This window comes from Benincasa hispida, chromosome 7 (assembly GCF_009727055.1).
Source record: "Benincasa hispida cultivar B227 chromosome 7, ASM972705v1, whole genome shotgun sequence".
Lineage (NCBI taxonomy): Eukaryota > Viridiplantae > Streptophyta > Magnoliopsida > Cucurbitales > Cucurbitaceae > Benincasa > Benincasa hispida.
The window spans coordinates 50,335,154-50,355,146 of record NC_052355.1 but is presented as its reverse complement, the minus strand read 5'-3'; the positions used below and the strand labels follow the sequence as shown (position 1 = coordinate 50,355,146).

The following is a 19,993-nucleotide window of genomic DNA, read 5'->3' as shown; positions in this document are numbered from 1 at the left end:
CTTTTAACCTACACAATAATATAAACCTTTTCTAGTTATTTGAAAACAAAATGAAAAACGTTTTTTCAAATATTTGAAAAACAATATAATTTTCTTTAATTTTGTTAATGTTAGAAAGTAGGGATGTGTATCGGTTGGTGTCAGTTTTGTCCTTTTTTTTTGTGTAAGCAAAGCCAACATAAATGAAAATAAAAGATGAATCAATGAAGTGTTATTGTTAGGTCAACATAATTTGCAACTTTTTAAAATTTAAATCAATCATTTTTTTATGAAAAAATTTAAGGCAAAAATCAATTCATACTCAAACTATAATGGTTGTATCAATTTAAACTCTGAACTTTAGAGGTTGTATCAATCTAGACTTTGAACTTTAGGAGTTGTATTAATTTAAACTCCAAACTAATAATTGTATCAATTTAAACCTTAAATTTTCTTAAGTGTATCAATTTAAACGTTGAACTTTCATAAATAGATCAATTTAAACTTTAAATTTTTACAAGCATATTCAAATAAAACATCATGGAGGGTTTTGATACAATTATAAAAGTTCAGGATTTAAATGAATACACTTATGAAAACTTAAATTGATACAATTATTAGTTTGAGATTTAAATTTATACCGTCCAAAGTTCATGGTTTAAATTGATACAGTATCCAAAGTTTAGGATTACAAATTGATATTTACCAAAAAAAAAATTAAATCAATCATGTAGTAGGCTTGAAATTTAGGCAACATAAAAAGAAAAATAATAAGTAAATACTAAAACAATAGGGTTGGGCTTGGGTTGATGGTAGTGGGTTTACTTTTCTAATTATTTTTTAGATTTTTTTTTAAAAAAAAAACTGTATATATCGGTCGGTTTTTAATTTTCACCAACCTTGATCGATCGGCTTCAATTTGATCGAAATTTTCGATGCCTTTATATGTCCACTCCTATTGGAAAGTGCATCAATTTAAGGCAAAACGCGGTCATATATTTGGTCAAAGGCTATAAAATGAACTTTTACAAGTTTCAGTTTACCTTTTCCAATTTTGTCAATTCGCTGAAAATAATTCTTTTGACCTAGTTATCAAATAAAAATACAATCTATTACAGATTCAAATTATATTTTAAACTGTCTACTGAATTGTGGTAGATAGGCATTCAACTTTTACTTTATTAGGAGAGAAAAATAAAAAATAATTAAAAAAAAAAAAAACAAAGCAACCATATGCAGATATGATTAATTTAAAGTATAGTTGTTATAATATTTATGCTTAATAAATTGAATTCACATTCGGCCATCGTTATTGAGCCGCCAAATTTGAGCCCTTGAATTTTCCTCCTTTTCATCACAACAGTAAAACGCTGTTACGCGTTTAACCAAATCCTCTATAAGAAACCCCAAACTTCCTCTTCATCTTCAACCACACCTCTTCTTCTTCTTCTTCTTCTTCTTCTTCTTCAGCTCAAATACTCTTTAATTACCCATTTCTTCAAAACTGCAACCTTCACAAGGCTTCGAATATGGCATCAGTAAGATTCCACTTTGCCCATTTTGTTGTCGTGCTTGCTTTTGCTTGTTTGCTTTGTTTTCTTCATTGTTTTCCATTTCTGATTTGCTCTTTCTGCTTGTTCAGAAGGGTCCATTTCTGCCCAAATTTGGTGAGTGGGATGAAAAAAATCCTGCTGCTGCTGAAGGGTTTACAGTGATTTTCGACAGGGCTCGAGATAATAAGAAGAATGGTGGGGGAACTGGAACTCCTAATAATGTGATACCACAGCAAAACCAAAACCAATACCAAAATAAAAAACATGAAGCTGCTAAGAAGAATCACGAGCACGAGTATCCAAGAAAGCAGGTTTGTTATGTTCTCTTTTCTTTTGCACTTCTCTTCTGTTATGTTTTACTTGTTGGGAAAAACATTTGGTTACTACCGAACAAATAATAGAGAAATTAAATGAAAGTAATAGAAATATAAACACAAAAATTAACGTGGAAAAACTTCAAATCAGAGAAAAATTATTACAATCACACAAAAATATCTCCTTGATCCAAATTATAATAGTTGATGTTTTTAAAAGTTCAAGGCACAATAAAGCGTAATAGTCTTTTGATGCTTAGTACAATGTGTAAAAAAAAAAAAAAGCGCGGGTCTTTTTTTTTTTTTTTTTTTTTGTGAAGTGCATTATATATATAAAAGTACTACATAGAAAAAAGAAAGCATAGTTGAAGTGAAAATATTAAAAAAAAATCGATCCCTAAACACCAGAAATTTTGCATTTAGGCTTAGTAAATTTGATTTTTTAGTTAATAAAGAAAGGAAAACCCTAATTATTACTATCTTTAAAAATAATGAGAAGACCCCAAGGTCGAGGACTTCGAGCTTTGGGGCTTCACAAAAAATGTGTGGTTGAGGTGTGCCTTATTTTGTGAGCCACGCCTTTTTAAGACAAGGCGCCAGACCTACGCCTTACGCCTAGGCAAACTTTTTTAAAATACCGACGATAATACTCTCTCAAAACATTATATTATTCATTATTTTTTCCAACATTTTACATTATATCACTTTCATCAAATTGCAGTTGTCAAAACCCAACATCACTTTTACAATATACAATTTTGTTTTCCCTAACCATCTGGTTTTCTTTGTTGCAGAAAGGATGGCATTGCTGCTTTTGGTAGACTTTATGTGACACTGAAAGAACAAAATTCTTCTGTTTGTGATGGATTTTTTAGTACAAAGATTGATGGATGCTGTGGATTCAATTTATTGTGTGTATAAAGTTTTGGGAAACTTTTAAGATGGGGTTTTCTTTCTGTTCATTACATCAGGCTTCTTGGGTTTGCTTCCTCCTGTATTAAAAACATTGTTTATAGAAAGATAAAAGTTTGGTATTTCACTTCAGTAAAAAATTAACAATCATAAAATTACCAAAATAATTCTATAATTAAGAGAAGGGAAAAAAGAATGACACCGAAAATTATATTGGTTCGTCCCGAACTCGAGAATGTGTTCCAGTCTTCTGCAATTGCATGTTCTATTATGATGAAGATTGTAAAATTTTAAAACTCACGCTACAAAACTCTCCTAAATAGCCCAACACGAATTATTTGATTCCCTATATCATAATTTGGTATCTTGAAATTAACCATAAAAGAGAAATACCAAGACTGAAGGAAAAATACACATTGTTTTTTCCCTTCTCACTGCCGCACACACGAGACTGCTCAAAAGGTGTGCTTCTGCCGTTCAAAAAAGATGCCGTCCTGGACTTTTCACCTTGCGACACTCCTCCCTCCTTCAGCTAACAAAAACAGATACACACGATAACTCAAAGCCCCATAATGGGCTTTGGCCCAAAACACAAAAAAACTTATATATTCATCCTCTTTTAATTTTGATACAATTGCTGAAAACCTAAGTAAATGGGTCAAACCCAAATTTGAGACTCACACCACAATTTCAAGGCTTTTCTTGAAAATTGATTGTGTGTGTAACTATATTGTCCATTAGTGTGCTTCTATGGAATTTTTGTCTCTACAATACTATCATTCTCCTACTTGGAGACAAAACGACAATCTTGTCTTTCACTGCAACGAAACTCATCATCTTGACAAATTCCAAGACTCAATTCTCATTATAACTGTTATCTCTGATCATCTTGACAAACACCAAGGTTCAACATAAAACTTGTAAAATCAAACAAGTAACAAAACAGAAAACCATCAGAAAAATAATTGTAGCTCATCTGTGTTTGTCCTGAGGTATAGGCAAGCTATGTGGAACTATCCCTCAGACATAAAGGATAGCCACGTACTCCCTAAGGTGTTCATGGGTTGGGTTGAAAGACTTTTTAGACCCAACCCAATTTTAGATCCAACCCAATTGTTCGGGTTGTAAATTTTTTCAACCAAAATGGCCCTTATTAAAAAAATGAACCCAACCAAACCCAACCATGGAATATTTGGATTAGGTTGGTTCGGGTTAATCGGGACATTTATTTAAAATTTTATTCTAAAAAGAAGCAAAATGTAAATATGTAAAAATCTAATTTAATTATTTTCATATATTGAATTAAGATTAACAACTCAATTTCAATTTACATAGTGAAAATTTTCTTTCTAAAGTGCAAAGAAACTACTCTTAAAAGGTTTACAAATAAATTATTCAAAAAATATTGGAATTAAATAAAATTAAATCAATATATGTAGAAATAATTGTGTTATAAGTAATAAAAAATATATATTTTAAAGTTAATAATAAATTCGAGTTGGTTCAAGTTGGTTTGGGTTATATTAGGTGAACCCATGAACCAACTCAACCCATAAAATTTTCATTTATTTGAATCAAACCCAACCCAAATGAGCCGATAACCCAACCCAAACTGCACGAGTTGGGTTGGGTTGATCGAGTTTTTCGGGTCATCGGATTTTTTGAACACCCCTAGTTCTCCCACTTCAGCTAATTGGTATCAGTTGACATCTTCTTCAATCCTAAACACCTTCCTAAAGAAGACACATTCTGCACATGGTTTGACTCATTCCTTCATACCTGTTGCCAAGCTGGAGATTTTATCCTTGACCTCAATAACTTCTCTGGTCTTCCATTTTGATGCCCTTATTTGTTTCTGCGACTTCATCAATTCATTCAGCTATTTGACAATTGAGGGTTGGTGATAGCCATCAACTTCTTATCTCGAACTTTCAATTGCTTTTGGACCGATGGACCTTTATCTAACTGATCAACACTGGCTATCATTGCTGTTAGCTCAACTGTACCTCTACACCTCCCATCTACAACTTTAACTGCATTCACTGTCTCTTTGATCCTTTGACAACACTAAACTGACATCTATATAGTGTAGAATTTTTATGGCCAACTGCCACTACCTAGGATCCCAACATGAATTTACATTGGCGACTGCCAAACTCACACTTGTAACCCTCATCATCCAATTTTCCAATAAAGATGAGATTTGTTTTCATCCTAGGCACAAACCTGACATCTCATAGTACTAACTTTTCTCCAAACTCAGTCTTTAGATTAATGTTCCCAGTCCCGACGTGAAGGATCTCTTACAAAGAGTTCTATGAGCGCGTTCGGATTGCTCCGATCTCACCGTGACCGAAATACACAATATACATTCAAACGTACAGTTATGCAAACAAAAAATAATTATCGGCATGCTATGAACAAGATATAACAAGGGAGAGAGTGTCATACCAGTTGAAGACAGTCTTCAAACTTCGGAACTCATTGCAGCGGAACCCTCCACCCGATCAACCAACACCCAGCAGCAACATCGACTACAACAACACGAACAACTGCACAAACACGAACGCCGCGAGGACGACACCACTAGAAAAGAGCCCCAGGTATTCTCGGAGTGAGAACCCAAAGTATGATCTTTGGTGAATTTGGTACAGGAAGGAGGAAGCACGGATCGTGTAGGCAATAAGCAAGTGGGAAGAAAAAAGGCGCTATCGCATAGCACGATGCTTATCGTTTAGGAGAAACTACACGATCGTGTAGGTTTTACTGAACGATCATCTAGGAAATGGTATATGATCGTTTAGCAAACTCGGCACACACTACGATCGTTTAGAGAAGCTATGCGATCATGTAAGAACAAGTGTGCGATCGTTTAGACGCGAGGTGTACGATCGTTTAGGCGGAGAGTGACTATCGTATAGGCTTTCGAAATTTTTAAGCGATCGATTAGCTTTCACCAACACGCTTTCTCTAATTTCTATTCGGACGGGCAATCAAAATGAAAATTATTTTCATTTTAATTCATCGGTTACAATAACCGACGTTGCCCCACTAACCCACATCCAAACATGATTTTTGGATTAATTATCATATAATTAACCAACTAAAATATTAAAAAATATAATCAAATTATATTTTTACCCTATAGTTTGATATCACATATCTACTATAGTATTTTCTCCTCTACTTGATATAAATCATATTTATATTTAATTTCCTCCAAAATAATGTATCTCATACATTTAGCCAACTATATCATATATAATTAACTAGTCGATTTATATCATATATAATCGAACTTCCTCTTGTCAATTTGAACATTTCAAATTAACCCAAACACTGGTTCTCAACTTTATCCAAGCTACCCAGAGGACCTAATGGACCTGTGGCTCGAAGCTCCAACGGTCTGTGAATAACTGACTTAATTCTTTAGCCACGAGATCCACCATCCGTTAACTGTCAGGCATTCCACTAAAGACCAACAACTAAACTCTTCTTACCACAGATATATTTCTGTATTCATCGGATATAACCAATCATGAGTACGATGACCCTTCACAGATGCTCGTAAGTACAGTTGAGCCAAATTACCGTTTTGCCCCTGTAGTTACATCTCACTCCTTAAGTACCATTGATTCCTCTAATGAACAATGCAACATAGTCCAACTATGTGTGAACACTTCTCGGGCCAAGAGAAGGTGTGTGACGCCACATCATTCAAGCCACGAAATCAGCCTTTAAGGGAGCTATCTATCTACTTACCCCTACCTCGGGGAAGGAGTGAATTCCATCTTGTGTAGTTGAGTTTCCAGCTCCCAAATCAGACGAATCCCCAAAATGGTAGGTTTGAATCAGCGACCTGGCCACCGACACCCATACAAATCAAAGGACAGCTCTCAATGGCAGGAGTTCCCAACTCATTCAGGATTGAGGTCATGTTACCTATGGTAATCCTAGTGAAGTGAAGTCTCTGTCATGAACGGTGTTATATAACGAGATGGTTAACACTTCGTGGTCAGGTCTTATACAAACTCTTTGTATAGGACGCCCCCACTCGCATGTTTCCAACACGAATGATCAAGATCAGACCATCTGTGACAAGTCACAACACTTGTGACCATTCCACAAAGCGGGCCGCATCCGTAGCATTACAGGATGAGGTTTCCCTCCTATATCCATATACTACAGACCATTTTGGTTATCACTCAAAACATGATCCACTTGTATGTCACCACATACATGCTTGAGTCACATACAGTTAACCAGGGATTTTATGTTTATTGGTTTGTGGTAAAACAAATAAAACAAGTAACTGAGCAAAAATACAAGATGTGAAGTAAATATCATATATTAACAACACAAGCGTTCGTACAAACTGTTTACAAACTACAGGACACAAGACTTTAGGGCATTAACCCCAACAATCTTCCACTTGTCCTAAAGCAAAGTGGGGTATACAATAAACTAGTACAAAACAATAAACTATGGCATAGAAGCTCAGTACAAGAAAATCTCCCACTTGCCCTAGTCCAGCCACGGGCTATCCTGTAGACCGATGCTTCATAGGTGACCCTCAAACACTGTAGCTGTGAGAGCCTTCGTAAATGGGTTAGCAACATTAAAATGGCCTAGGTTAGACTGATCTGTCTCATCTCCTTGTAACATGGGTTTTAAGATGATATACAATGATGTACACAAGATATAAGTTCATGCAATACTACTTCTAGATATGCGTTAATGATGACTATTCTTGTAGTACGTTGTGCGTTGTCACAAGTTTCCTTACGTTGGAACTAAGTATAATTCCACCGCAAGTTTCTCGGTGTGATCCGAGGTCGAACACAAGGACTATTTGAGGTTATTGCGTTATGTCTGTGATACATGCGACCATGGGTTTTTTTTCAATTTATAAAAGAGTTTTGTGTACAAGTAATTAAACATGGGAGAAAGTAAAGTAAAGTGGTAAAGATGCGGTAATAAAATAAATTGCGATAAAGTAAACCTAAGCTAAGATGATACAAGATACAGGTTTCATGATACAAAATACCGAGGTCAAGGTTGGCTGTGAAGATTATACAAAGATCGTGTAATGCGGTGGCAAGTCTTATGTGCGAAGCAGAAATAGGAAAGATAGTTAATATAAACAGCGCAAGTCCTTAATTGTGTTAAAGCTATAAGTACGGTTCCGTTTTTCCCTTAGCGTACACCTCTCGGTGATCGACCGTGTTCCCACATCTCTGTGGTAAAATAGGGATGAACGTAATGAATGCAAGGTTGCATCCATTTCTGGAAGTACTTCTCGCTTTAGATACCGCATTCTTCTAACATTCTCTCAACATATTAGAATGACATCTTCACTTCTGCTCTCATAGGTGAAAATGTAGTCTACCATGCCTTAGCCAAACACATTTATCTCTTTAACATAGATTAAGTTACTCGTTTAATCCATATTAATTACTAGGGGATAGAGAAAACTTCATGGAGAAAATGATTAATGGAGGAACGGAAGTAGACAGAGAAGTGGAAATGGAAATGATCAAGACATTCAATAATACTATTTAGCGTCTGATACATGATTTGTGAATGAAAAGATTAAGAAGATGAAATACGGTTGATGAATAGAGTTAGAAATGAATACAAATAAGCGCCAACGTCTTGGCGTCGATCTAGATGGAGATTTGCTTCCCTCTCAGGCTTGCTCAACCGGTAGCAGAGATCTAAGCACAGAGCTTTATGACGGGGATTTAGCAGAATAGCACTGAGACTCACCTCTCGTTCTTGTCTCTTTTCTTCCCGGATTTCTTCCGATTAGTACTCAGCTCTACCTCTCTCTCAGTAATTTAACATCAATTCACTCTCGTATCAAGTATATCTTCTCTGAATTATATGGGGGTATTTATAGGTGAAAAGCTTTGACTCTTGGCTTGTGGACCCCACTTATTGTTATGGAAATTCCAAAGATGGAGGAATAAATATTTCTTTTGTTATGCAATTAGATCGTCAAATCTACACAACGGTTAGTTGTACACGTGTCGCAATCCTCCGCGTTTGCATTGCTTAGCTACATTTTTCAATCGGGTGCTCGCATACGGAGTTATTTTTATTACCGCATGCGGTTGAAATTCAGCTTGTGATCGACTATCGCATTGTGCCGTCATTGCATTGATCGTCTCTTCATTGTGGTTTGACGGGCGCAATGTGACAGAGATGCGTTATTTAGATTCTCGTTGAGCCTTGATCACAAGTAGTGTCTTGGTTTCCTACAAAACAGAATAGAAATGTCCTCTTTTATCATCTTGATGATGTTAGTGGGTGTAATTGCGATACTTTATAATTATTGTATTTCTGAGCTAATTTTCATACAATCGACGCATATTCCTTCTCTTTTGGCCACAATATCTAGATAAAGCGGCATAAATAACTTGTATTTCTACAAGTTATCACTCCTCCACCTCTTGAGGTGTCTTAGAACACATGTCCTTAGACAAAGTGACTCCATGCCTGAACGACAATAGGCCTCTCTTGGAGTCCTTCATCGAGTACTTGAGCAACATCTTGTGAATGTACGAGGTCTAAGACAGTGCTAGCACTTTGTTCTTACGATCCCGAAAGATTTGTATACCTAAAACAAACTGAGCCTCTCCCAAATCTTTCATTTGGAATTGGGTCACTAACCAGTTCTTAACTGCAGTTGATAGACCTACATCATTCCCAATGAGTAGAATATCGTCTACATACAACACTAAGAAGACTACTGGAGTGTTGATGATCTTCTTATAGACACAAGGTTCATCAACGTTTTGGTAAAAGCCATACGACTTGATCGCAGTATCAAAACGTCCAAGATCGAGACGCCTATTTCAATCCATAAATGGACCGATTCAGTTTGCAAACCTTTTTCTCTTGACCTTAGGCTATGAATCCCTCGAGTTGCACCATATAAATGGTCTCCTCAATATTGCCATTCAGAAAGGCCGTCTTGACGTCCATTTGTCAGATCTCATAATTATAATAAGCTGCAATGGACAGGAGGATGCGGATCGACTTTAACTTGGTAACAGGTGAGAAAGTCTCCTCATAGTCGACTCCCTCTACCTGGGTATAACCCTTTGCCACGAGTCGAGCCTTGAAGGTCTTCACCACAAACCAATAAACATAAAATCGTTGGTTATCTGTATGTAACACAAGCATGTATGTGGTGACATACAAGTGGATCATGTCTTGAGTGATAACCAAAATGGTCTGTAGTATATGGATATAGGAGGGAAACCTTATCTTGGTAATGCTACGGATGCGACCCGCTTTGTGGAATGGTCACAAGTGTTGTGACTTGTCACATATGGTCTGATCTTGATCATTCATGTTGGAGGCATGCGAGCGGGGGTGTTCTATACAAAGAGTTTGTATAAGACTTGACCATAAAGTGTTAACGTCTCATTATATAACACCGTTCATGACAGAAACTTCACTTCACTAGGATGACCATAGGTAACATGACCTCAATCCTGAGTGAGCTGGGAACTACTGCCATTGAGGGCAGTCCTTAGATTTGTATGGGTGCGAGTGGCCAGGTCACCGATTTAAACCTACCATTTTAGGGATTCGTCTGATTTGGGAGCTGAGAACTCAGCTACACAAGATAGAATTCACTCCTTCCCCGAGGTAGGGGTAAGTAGATAGATAGCTCCTTTAAGGGCTGATTCTGGGGCTTGAACGATGTGGCGCTACACACATTCTCTTGGCCCAAGAGGTGTTCACACATAGTTGGACTATGTTGTATTGTTCATTAGAGGAATTGGTGGTACTTAAGGAGTGAGATGTAACTATAGGGGCATAAAGGTAATTTGGCCCAACTGTACTTACAAGCATCTGTGAAGAGTCATCGTACTCATGATTGGTTATATTTGATGAACACAGAAATATATCTGTGGTAAGAAGAGTTTAGCTGTTGGTCTTTAGTGGAATGCCTGACAGTTAACGGATGGTGGATCTTGTGGTTAAAGAGTTTAGTAAGCTATTCATGGATCGTTGGAGCTTCGAGCCATAGGTCCATTAGGTCTCCTGGGTAGCTTGGATAAAGTTGAGAACTAGTGTTTGGGTTAATTTGAAATGTTCAAATTGACAAGAGGAAGTTCGATTATATATGATATAATTAAACGGGTCAATTATATATGATATAGTTGACATGATGTATGAGATACATTATTATGGAGAAAATTAGATATAAATATAATTGGACTAGTTAATTATATATGATATAATTGGCTAAATGTATGAGATACATTATTATGGAGAAAATTAGATATAAATATGATTTACATCAAGTAGAGAAGAAAATACTATAGTAGATATGTGATATCAAACTATAGGATAAAAACATAATATGATTATATTTATTAATTAATCAGTTGGTTAATTATATGATAATTAATCCAAAATTCACGTTCGGACATGGGTTACTGGGCAACGTTGGTTAGTGTAACTGATGAGTTAAAATGAAAAGAGTTTTCATTTTTGAACCCCTTGTCGATTGCCAAAAGAATTCAAGAAAGCGCGCGTTGGTAAAAAGCAAAACAATCGCTTAAGTGTTTTCGAGAGCCTATACGATAGCACTCTTCGCCTAAACAATCGTCTTTCTCATGCCCAAAAGATCGCACACTATCGCCTACACGATCGCATAGTTTCTCTAAACGATCGTATAGTGTACCGGTTTTACTAAATGATTGTATACCTTTTCCTAAACGATCGTTCAGTAAATCCTACATAATTGTGTAGCTCCTCCTAAACGATAAGCATTTCTACTATGCGATAGTGTTTTTTTCCCTCCCACTTGCTTATTGCCTACACGATTCGTGTTTCCTCCTTCCTCTACCAAATTCACCAAAGACCACCCTTTGGGTTTTCACTCTGAGAATACCCGGTGCTCTTTGGTGGTGGGGTGTGCGTCGCCCATAGATGGTTCGTGATTCTCGGTTTGTGGTGTGCTGCATTCGGAGCTTTGGCTGGGTGTAGAGATCGCATGGGAGGTTTTCCGGCTGCTTGAGAGCCAAAGATTGAAGATTGTCCTTCATATTGGTATCGGATACTCTCTTCCTTTGTTCACCTTATCTGTTATGATCATGCCAGTTAATTAAAGTGTTTTGTTTTGCATATATCTTATGAACTGAAATGATATATTATGTATTTCTCTCACTTGTTGGAAGATTCGGGGAGCATCCGGAACAGTGCTCTAGTGGAACTCTTAGATATGAGATCCTTCAATTGGTCTCTAGAGTCAGAGATCAATGAGAGTCCCTGCGGGATGTTTCGACAATCCGTGCTGATCAGCTTATGCAGGCTCTTTACACATACATATTGAACTCCAAATTGAAGAAGGGCACCCATCTGTTTCGTGAACTATTGTTTAAAATGAATGGTCCCACTTTAATGTGGCGGAGTTGTAATGGTCTACCCATCGATGTGGTGCAGCTAGGATTGGCATAACCTAGCATTTGCTTGTCGAGAGCTTCTGCACTTGTGACAAGTGATTCTTAACGAAAGTAAATATATACCTTACAACACACGTTATCTCAGCGAGTTCAAAACAGAAGCCACATCCTTATGAAAAGTAAGGAGAGGCAGAAGGGTGAGGCAATTATGATTGGCTTTCATGGGCCTCCAGGACGTTCCATAGAAGTTCGACCTCAGGAACGAAGTCTACACCTTCTACTTCTAACTTTGCAAAGGGGAAGAAGAAGAAGGGAGGTAAGGGAAAAGGGAAGGCACCTGCTAACCCACCGCCTGTCACCCTAAGTAGGCATCAATAAGTTGCTAAGGGAAAGTATTTCCATTGCAACCAAGATGAACACTGGAAGAGGAACTGTCCTCGGTATCTGAAAGAGAAGAAAGCAACCAAGGCCAAGGCCAAGGCGGATAAAGGTAAATGTGATTTACTTGTGCTTGAAACTTGTTTAGTGGAGAATGATGATTCTGCCTGGATAATTGATTCAGGTGCCACTAACCATATTTGTTCTTCTTTTTAGGGGATTAGAACTTGGCGACAGCTGGAGGCCTGTGAGATGACGATGCGAGTAGGCACTAGACACGTCGTTTCAACTGTGGCAGTGGGAGGACTCCGGTTGGCTTTACAAAATAGGTTTCTTATTTTACATGATGTATATATTGTTCCTGAACTAAAGAGGAACTTTATTTTTGTAAAGTGTATATTGGAAAGTAAATATACTATCTCTTTTATTGTGAATAACGGTTTATTCATAAAGATGGTGTTTTTATTTGCACAGCAAATCTGGAATCAAATTTATATGTGCTAAGGCCGTTAGCCATTAATTCTCTCCATAATACTGAATTGTTTATAACTGCCGTAACTCAATCAAAATGTCGACGAATTTCTCCAAAAGAAAATGCCGAACTTTGGCATTTTCGTTTAGGGCACATCAATCTCAATAGGATTGAGAGATTGGTGAAGAATGCACTTCTAAGTGAGTTAGAAGAGAATTCTTTACCTGTGTGCAAATCTTGCCTCGAGGGTAAGATGACTAAACGACCTTTTATTGGAAAAGGTTATAGAGCCAAGGAGCCTTTTAAGTTAGTACATTCTGACCTTTGTGGTCCTATGAATATGCGAGCCCGAGGTGGCTATGAGTATTTTATCAGTTTTATTGATGATTACTCCAGGTATGGGTATGTTTATCTTATGCAACGGAAGTCTGAATCCTTTGAAAAGTTCAAAGAGTTCAAGGCTGAAGTTGAAAACACATTGGATAGATGGATTAAAACACTTCGATCAGATCGGGATAGAGAGTTTTTGGACTCGGCATTCCAAGACTATTTGATAGAACATAGAATCGTTTCCCAACTCTCAGTGCCAGGTACACCTCAGCAAAATGGTGTAGCGAAGAGGAGAAATAGGACTTGTTAGACATGGTTCGCTCGATGATGAGTTACGCTTCCTTATCGGACTCGTTTTGGGGTTTCGTAGTGGAGACTGCGGTAAACATACTCAACTGTGTTCCCTCCAAGAGTGTTACAAGAACACCTCTGGAGTTGTGGAACGGGCGTAAAGTTAGTTTACGTTTACGTCACTTCCGCATTTGGGGTTCCCTTGCACATGTGCTTGAGGCTAATCCCAAGAAGTTGGAACCACAGTCAAGGTTATGCCTCTTTGTAGGCTACCCCAAAGTTACACGAGGGGGTTATTTTTATGATCCAATGGAAAATAGGGTGTTTGTTTCAACAAATGCTACTTTCCTAGAGAAGGATCATATAAGGGAGCACAGTCCATGAAGCAATGTCGTGTTGCGTGAGCTTTCCAATGAAACTACTGAAACTTCAACAAGAGTTGTTGAAGAGCCTGCTACATCAGCAAGGGTTGTTGATGGGAGTTCATCCAGTAGGTCAGTTCCACCTCAAGTGTTGAGGAAACCTTGACGTAGTGGGAGGGTTGTGAACCCACCCATTCGCTATCTGGGTTTCACGGAAATCCTTGCTATGGTAGCAGATGGCGGCGTTGAGGATCCATTGTCTTATAAGAAGGCAATGGAGGATGTTGACTGGGATGGTGGCATTGATGAACCTTGTGCTATAGGAAGATCATCAACGCTAGTTTTCTTAGTGTTGTACATAGACAATATCCTACTCATTAGGAATGATGTAGGTCTACTGACTACAGTTAAGACCTGGCTAGCTACCCAATTCCAAATGAACGATTTGGGAGAGGCTCAGTTTGTTCTAGGTATACAGATCTTTCGGGATCGTAAGAACAAAGTGCTAGCACTGTCTCAGGCATCGTACATTGACAAGATGTTGCTCAAGTACTCGATGCAGGACTCCAGGAGCGGCCTACTACCGTTTAGGCATGGTGTCACTTTGTCTAAGGAAATATGTCCTAAGACGCCTCAATATGTTGAGGAGATGAGAAGGATCAGTCTAACCTAGGCCATTTTGATGCTGCTGACCTGTTTACGAAGGCTCTCACAGCTACAGTATTTGAAAGTCACCTATGGAGCATGGGTCTACAGGATAGCCCGCGGTTGGACTAGGGCAAGTGGGAGATTTTCTTGTACTGGGCTTTTATGCCTTAGTTTATTGTTTCGATAATCGGTAAAATAAATAAGGTGGTTGGTTTGTTGTTGCGTTAATGAAAATAATAATAAATGCGACAGAGTTCGAAAAGAGTTGGCAATGGGAAATACGATGAATATGCGGTGAACGAGTTGAGAAAGGTTTTGGCTAACACTTCCTAGGTTGCGTTCATGGCTTGTGATCATGCAACATGCATACAATAGTAAACCACCTCTCGACGTGAATGCCATGACTTTTAAGGCTAGAACGCATGCGATAAATATGCGATAAGTCTACAGGATTTACACATAAACCTCTATTTCTATTTATGCAATGACAACATGACATTCACACAAATATGCGACCCATAATATCATTCCTATTCCTAGGATGCATGTGATGCAAGTTGACAAACAGAGCTTATCTCTAAGTCCCTATTTCTTGTTTATGCAGGCCTAATCTTTCTCTTTCAAGTCAGATTCTAACATCGCTCTCTCGACAAATTAGGTTCTTTCTTTAGATTCTCTCTCGAGCAACTCTAAAGGGATGTTTCACACAGCATAAAATAAGACAATCCCGAGCAATGAACTTTCTAGATCATGTTAGCTTAGTTCCTATCAACCCATTCAACTAGTTTAGTTACTGATGCATATTAAGAGAGTGAGCAGATGTAGAAATATAACTTCCATTGAATAGATAAAAGATGAAATACAGAATAACAATGCAAGTATAGTAAAGATCCTGGAGCAATTTCTTGCCACCAGATGTTACACTGTTCTACTCGTGCTCTAATGATTTTCTCGCTTTCGTGAGAGTCAACTCCCTCTCTGCTCTTACACCCCAAGGTTCTCTCTCGAGCTGCCTTGGACGATCTCCATTGTCACCACTCTTCTTTAGCTCTACCGTGAAATGGAAAAGAAAATTATGAACAGAGGTGTGAACTTGTAAAGTGATGAAGTAATTGACTACTTAACCCCTTCTCTGAAGAATGCACTTGGTATTTATAGGACATCAAAAGGTGAAATGCGGCTTCTCTTTCCTAGTTATACAGATGGGACAACTTTAATTCCTGACTGATGCGCCGAATAATTGTCACTGATAAAGCTGGATGTACTTTGTGACCGTTATCGGCTAACAACTTAATTTGGATCCGACTACTGTCATCTTTCTGTCCCATCGATCTTAATTGTCCTTTTGTTTGGATGCGCGCACCATGTTGCGGTGATTCTTCTTGGGTGAGTATTTGCGAGCGCGATCCACATAAAGTCTTGTGGTGAAGTTGTGCTCGACTGATGAATTCCTATGATCGCAATCTCTGTAATTTGTTAACACATATTCTGCACAAAAAATAAAAAATAAAAAATCAATAGTTCCAATGCGCTGACGCACGCGACTGCAATATTATATATTTTATGCTTAATGGACGTAATTTATCATTTTTCTTCAACGCAATCCAATATTGTTTATAACTTAGCACTATGATAACGTGCATTTCTGCCCGTTATCACACCCCCAAATTTAAACAATGCTTGTCCTCAAGCATAAGCTAAAGATTCCTTTAGCAAGTCCACTGCAAAGTTCTTTTCCTAGATTTCTCAAGGACATTTCATTCAAATCCTATATACTAGAATTTTCTTAAGTCTTATTTTAGTCTACTCTTAAAATATTTCTAAGACCTAGGACCTGCAAGTTTAACTTTCAAAAGGAATTTACTAAATTCTTGGAACATCACACGATTTATTTCATAAAGAAAATTTTCTACCGGGGTGACAAAAGATTTATCCTTGTACAAAAATTTTCTTTATTGCTATTTTTTTCTGACCTTGCGCTGATCCGAGTGTCTTGCCTTCGTTTTGACTTGCCTCCACAAGTGTCATGTGGACATCCAACTACGAGTAATGCACTCTTTCTCAGACTAAATTCATACCGATTTGGCATTAGAGTTGCGGTCATCAATTTATGCGTTGATCCCGGTAACTTACTTTCGTTTTGGCTTGCCCCCACGTATGTCATGCGGACATCCAACTACGGGTAAGTGCCTTTCACAATTTAACTCTTATCAACATGTGTTTCCCCTTTACGTTGACAATGGAGTTGTTATTCTCAGAAATATTTTTTTTTTGTAGAATTGAAAATAGCAAGGTCGAAAAATAAAATAAATACCTCACTCCCAAATTTAAAATGAGGCAATGTCCCCATTTCCAAAAGATTAAAATAAATTATGCGATGTTATGTTCTAGAATACGTTGTAAAGAGAGTTTGAAAGAAAGCTAGCAAACCCCTAACTTCTAGAAATATTTTATGAGGTGACGATCTTAATATTTAGTCGACTTTAATATATACGAAAGAAATAAAAGCATATTTTTCATCATTGAAATCATACTTGGCAAAGAAACAGAATGCGGTAAATTACTAAATTTATCTATTTGTTAAATGATTAAGGTAATTAAGAAGGATGTGGTGATAAAACTTCGAAAAGCGAAATGCAATGTGATAGCACAAAATTTTCAATAAATATAAGGAAGAGTACACCCCCAAATTTTGCGCTGTTGCCTGCATTGTGTTGACGCATCCATCCTTGCAGCGATATTTCTTCTGTGGATTGCGGTGATGGAATAAGATGAATGCTTCTTCGCATAACATCATCGCAATCCAGCCTCTCGATTGTTGTAAGAAAAACAAAGAGAGGGTCAAATTATTTTAAACAAAAGAAAAATCGTAAACGCAAATTATTTTTTATTTTTTATTTTTTTTGAAATAGAACTAAAAAATGAAAGGATAGCTGAAAGATAATGAAGATTCTGAGTAATGGAGAAAAGAGTTGAAGGCTTGAAATTTTTCAAAACTTGCGTCCCTGAGAAATTGCCATCATGTGACAACGCAGGGACCACCTACTTCCTTCTTTATTCAAAGTTTCTTAGTTCCATGGAGTTGACTTGGCGATGCCAGTCTTCTCCATGGTATACTTTTACTCGCTGCCCATTGACTTTGAATATGTTGGTACCGTCATCATTTGATAATTCCACTACGCCATGTAGAAGTACTTGTCGAATTATGAACGGTTCGGACAAACGAGACTTTAGCTTTCCCAGGAAGAGTCGCAGACGTGAATTTAAAAGCAAGACTTTCTGTCCGACTTGGAGGTTCTTGCTGCATATGCGTTGATCATGCTAGCGCTTGGTGTGCTCCTTATAAATTTTCGCATTTTCATATGCGTTGTTCCTCCATTCTTCTAGCTCGACCAATTGCATTTTCCGTGCTTCCCTTGCTTCCTTAAATTGAAGTTCAGTTTCTTGACCGCCCACAATGCTTTATATTCCAGCTCCAAGGGCAAGTGACACGCTTTTCCGAATACCAACGCATAGAGGGACATGCCTATAGGTGTTTTAAATGTGGTCCAATATGCCCATAATGCATCATCAAGCTTCATTGCCCAATCTTTTTGCGAAGGTTTGACTACCTTCTCAAGTATTGATTTAATTTCCCTATTGGACACTTCAGCCTGACCATTTGTTTGCGGATGGTATGTGGTGGCCACTTTGTGGAAGATGTTGTACTTGCGCAGTAGCTCCTTAATACTGTGGTTGACAAAGTGTGATCCTTCATCATTTATGATGGCACGGGGAGTGCCAAAATGCGTGAAAATATTTTTCTACAGGAACTGGGAGACTACTGCCGCATCACTTGCGGCGCATGCATTTGCCTCTACCCACTTGAAGACATAGTCAATGGCTAATAAAATATAGTGTTTACCGTTTGAAGGAGAGAATGGTCCCATGAAATCAATCCCTCATACGTCGAATAATTTCAGCTCCAGGATAGTATTCATCGGCATTTCGTTCTTCCATGAATGTTTCCAGTGCATTGACACCGATCACATATCATTGCGTAATCAACAACATCCTTGAATAATGAAGGCCAAAAGAATCCACTTTGCAAAACTTTGGTTGCAGTATGTTGTCCTCCAAAGTGCCCTCCATAAGGTGAATCGTGGCACTGTGACAATATGCGTTGTTGAGCGGCATCTGGTACGCATAATCGAATGATTTGGTCTGCACCTCTTTTAACAAATTTGGCTCATCCCAATAATAGTGTCTGCATTCATTCTTGAGCTTCTTCCATTGATGGTAGGTGTAATCTTCAGGGATTTGTTCATAGACCAAATAATTAACGATGTCCGCATACCATGGCAGTTCTTCTATGCGAAACAGCTGCTTGTCTGGGAACACGACACTCACTTCAGATTCATTGCGGTCAACTTCAGGATTCTCCAGTATGACAAGTGATCTGCAACTTGATTCTTTGTCCTTTTTCGATCAATTATCTCGATAACAAATTCTTGAAGGAAGAGAACCCGTCTGATCAATCTCGGCTTTGCATCCTTCTTTGTCATCAAATATTTTATTGCTGAGTGATCAGTATGAATGAGTACCTTGGTTCCCAACAAGTATGCCCAAAATTTTTCCAACGCAAAAATCACAGCCAGGAGCTCTTTTTCAGTGGTGGTGTAATTAAGTTGGGCAGGGTTCAGGGTTTTACTCGCATATGCGATGGGGTGAAAAATTATTTTTCTTCTTTTGCCCTAACGCAGCTCCCATCACATACCTGCTTGCGTCGCACATGATTTCGAATGGCAGTGTTCAATCCAACGCAATTAAGATGGGTGCGGTAATCAGCACATCCTTTAGAATTCGAAATGTGTTGAGGCAATTGTTGTCAAATTCAAACTTTCTGTCTGCCTCTAATAACGCACTCAATGGTCTTGCTATCTTAGAAAAGTCTTTAACGAATCGTCTGTAGAACCCGGCATGCCCCAGGAAGCTTCGTATTGCCTTCACGTTGGTTGGAGGTGGAAGCTTTTCAATTGCATCAATATTTTCTTTGTCCACCTTCAACCCCTCTCGAGAGACCTTATGCCCTAACACTATACCCTCTGTCACCATGAAGTGACATTTTTCCCAGTTAAGCACCAGGTTCGTCTCTTCAATCTTTTTAGAATTTTCTCCAAATTGGCCAGGCAGACTTCATAAGTGTTCCCATAAATGGAGAAGTCATCCATAAATATTTCTACTGAGTCCTCGAGAAAATCTGAAAAGATTGCCATCATGCACCTCTGGAATGTGCTTGGCGTATTGCAGAGGCTGAATGGCATGCGACGGAAAGAGAATATCTTAT

At 37.9% G+C, this 19,993-nt stretch overlaps 1 protein-coding gene across 2 annotated transcripts; it reads left to right on the top strand.

The window, feature by feature from the left end:
• The first annotated feature begins 1,313 nt into the window (after positions 1 to 1,313).
• Positions 1,314 to 2,788, top strand: LOC120081815 (protein NOI4-like). Of its 2 annotated transcripts, none has more exons than XM_039036986.1 (3): positions 1,314 to 1,517; positions 1,625 to 1,843; positions 2,641 to 2,788. In XM_039036986.1, the coding sequence occupies exons 1-3, from the start codon at positions 1,509 to 1,511 to the stop codon at positions 2,665 to 2,667; spliced, it is 255 nt and encodes an 84-aa protein (XP_038892914.1). In that variant the 5' UTR covers positions 1,314 to 1,508; the 3' UTR covers positions 2,668 to 2,788. The 2 variants fall into 2 exon arrangements, with proteins under 2 accessions (XP_038892914.1, XP_038892913.1); XM_039036985.1 differs by having other exon boundaries at positions 1,327 to 1,517; positions 1,622 to 1,843.
• The last annotated feature ends 17,205 nt before the right edge of the window (positions 2,789 to 19,993 follow it).

What these genes read in the sequence shown, in the direction of transcription:
- LOC120081815 (XM_039036985.1), top strand. An exon ending in ACGAGTATCCAAGAAAGCAG is followed by an intron (nt 1,844 to 2,640) that starts GTTTGTTATGTT and finishes TCTTTGTTGCAG; the next exon opens with AAAGGATGGCATTGCTGCTT.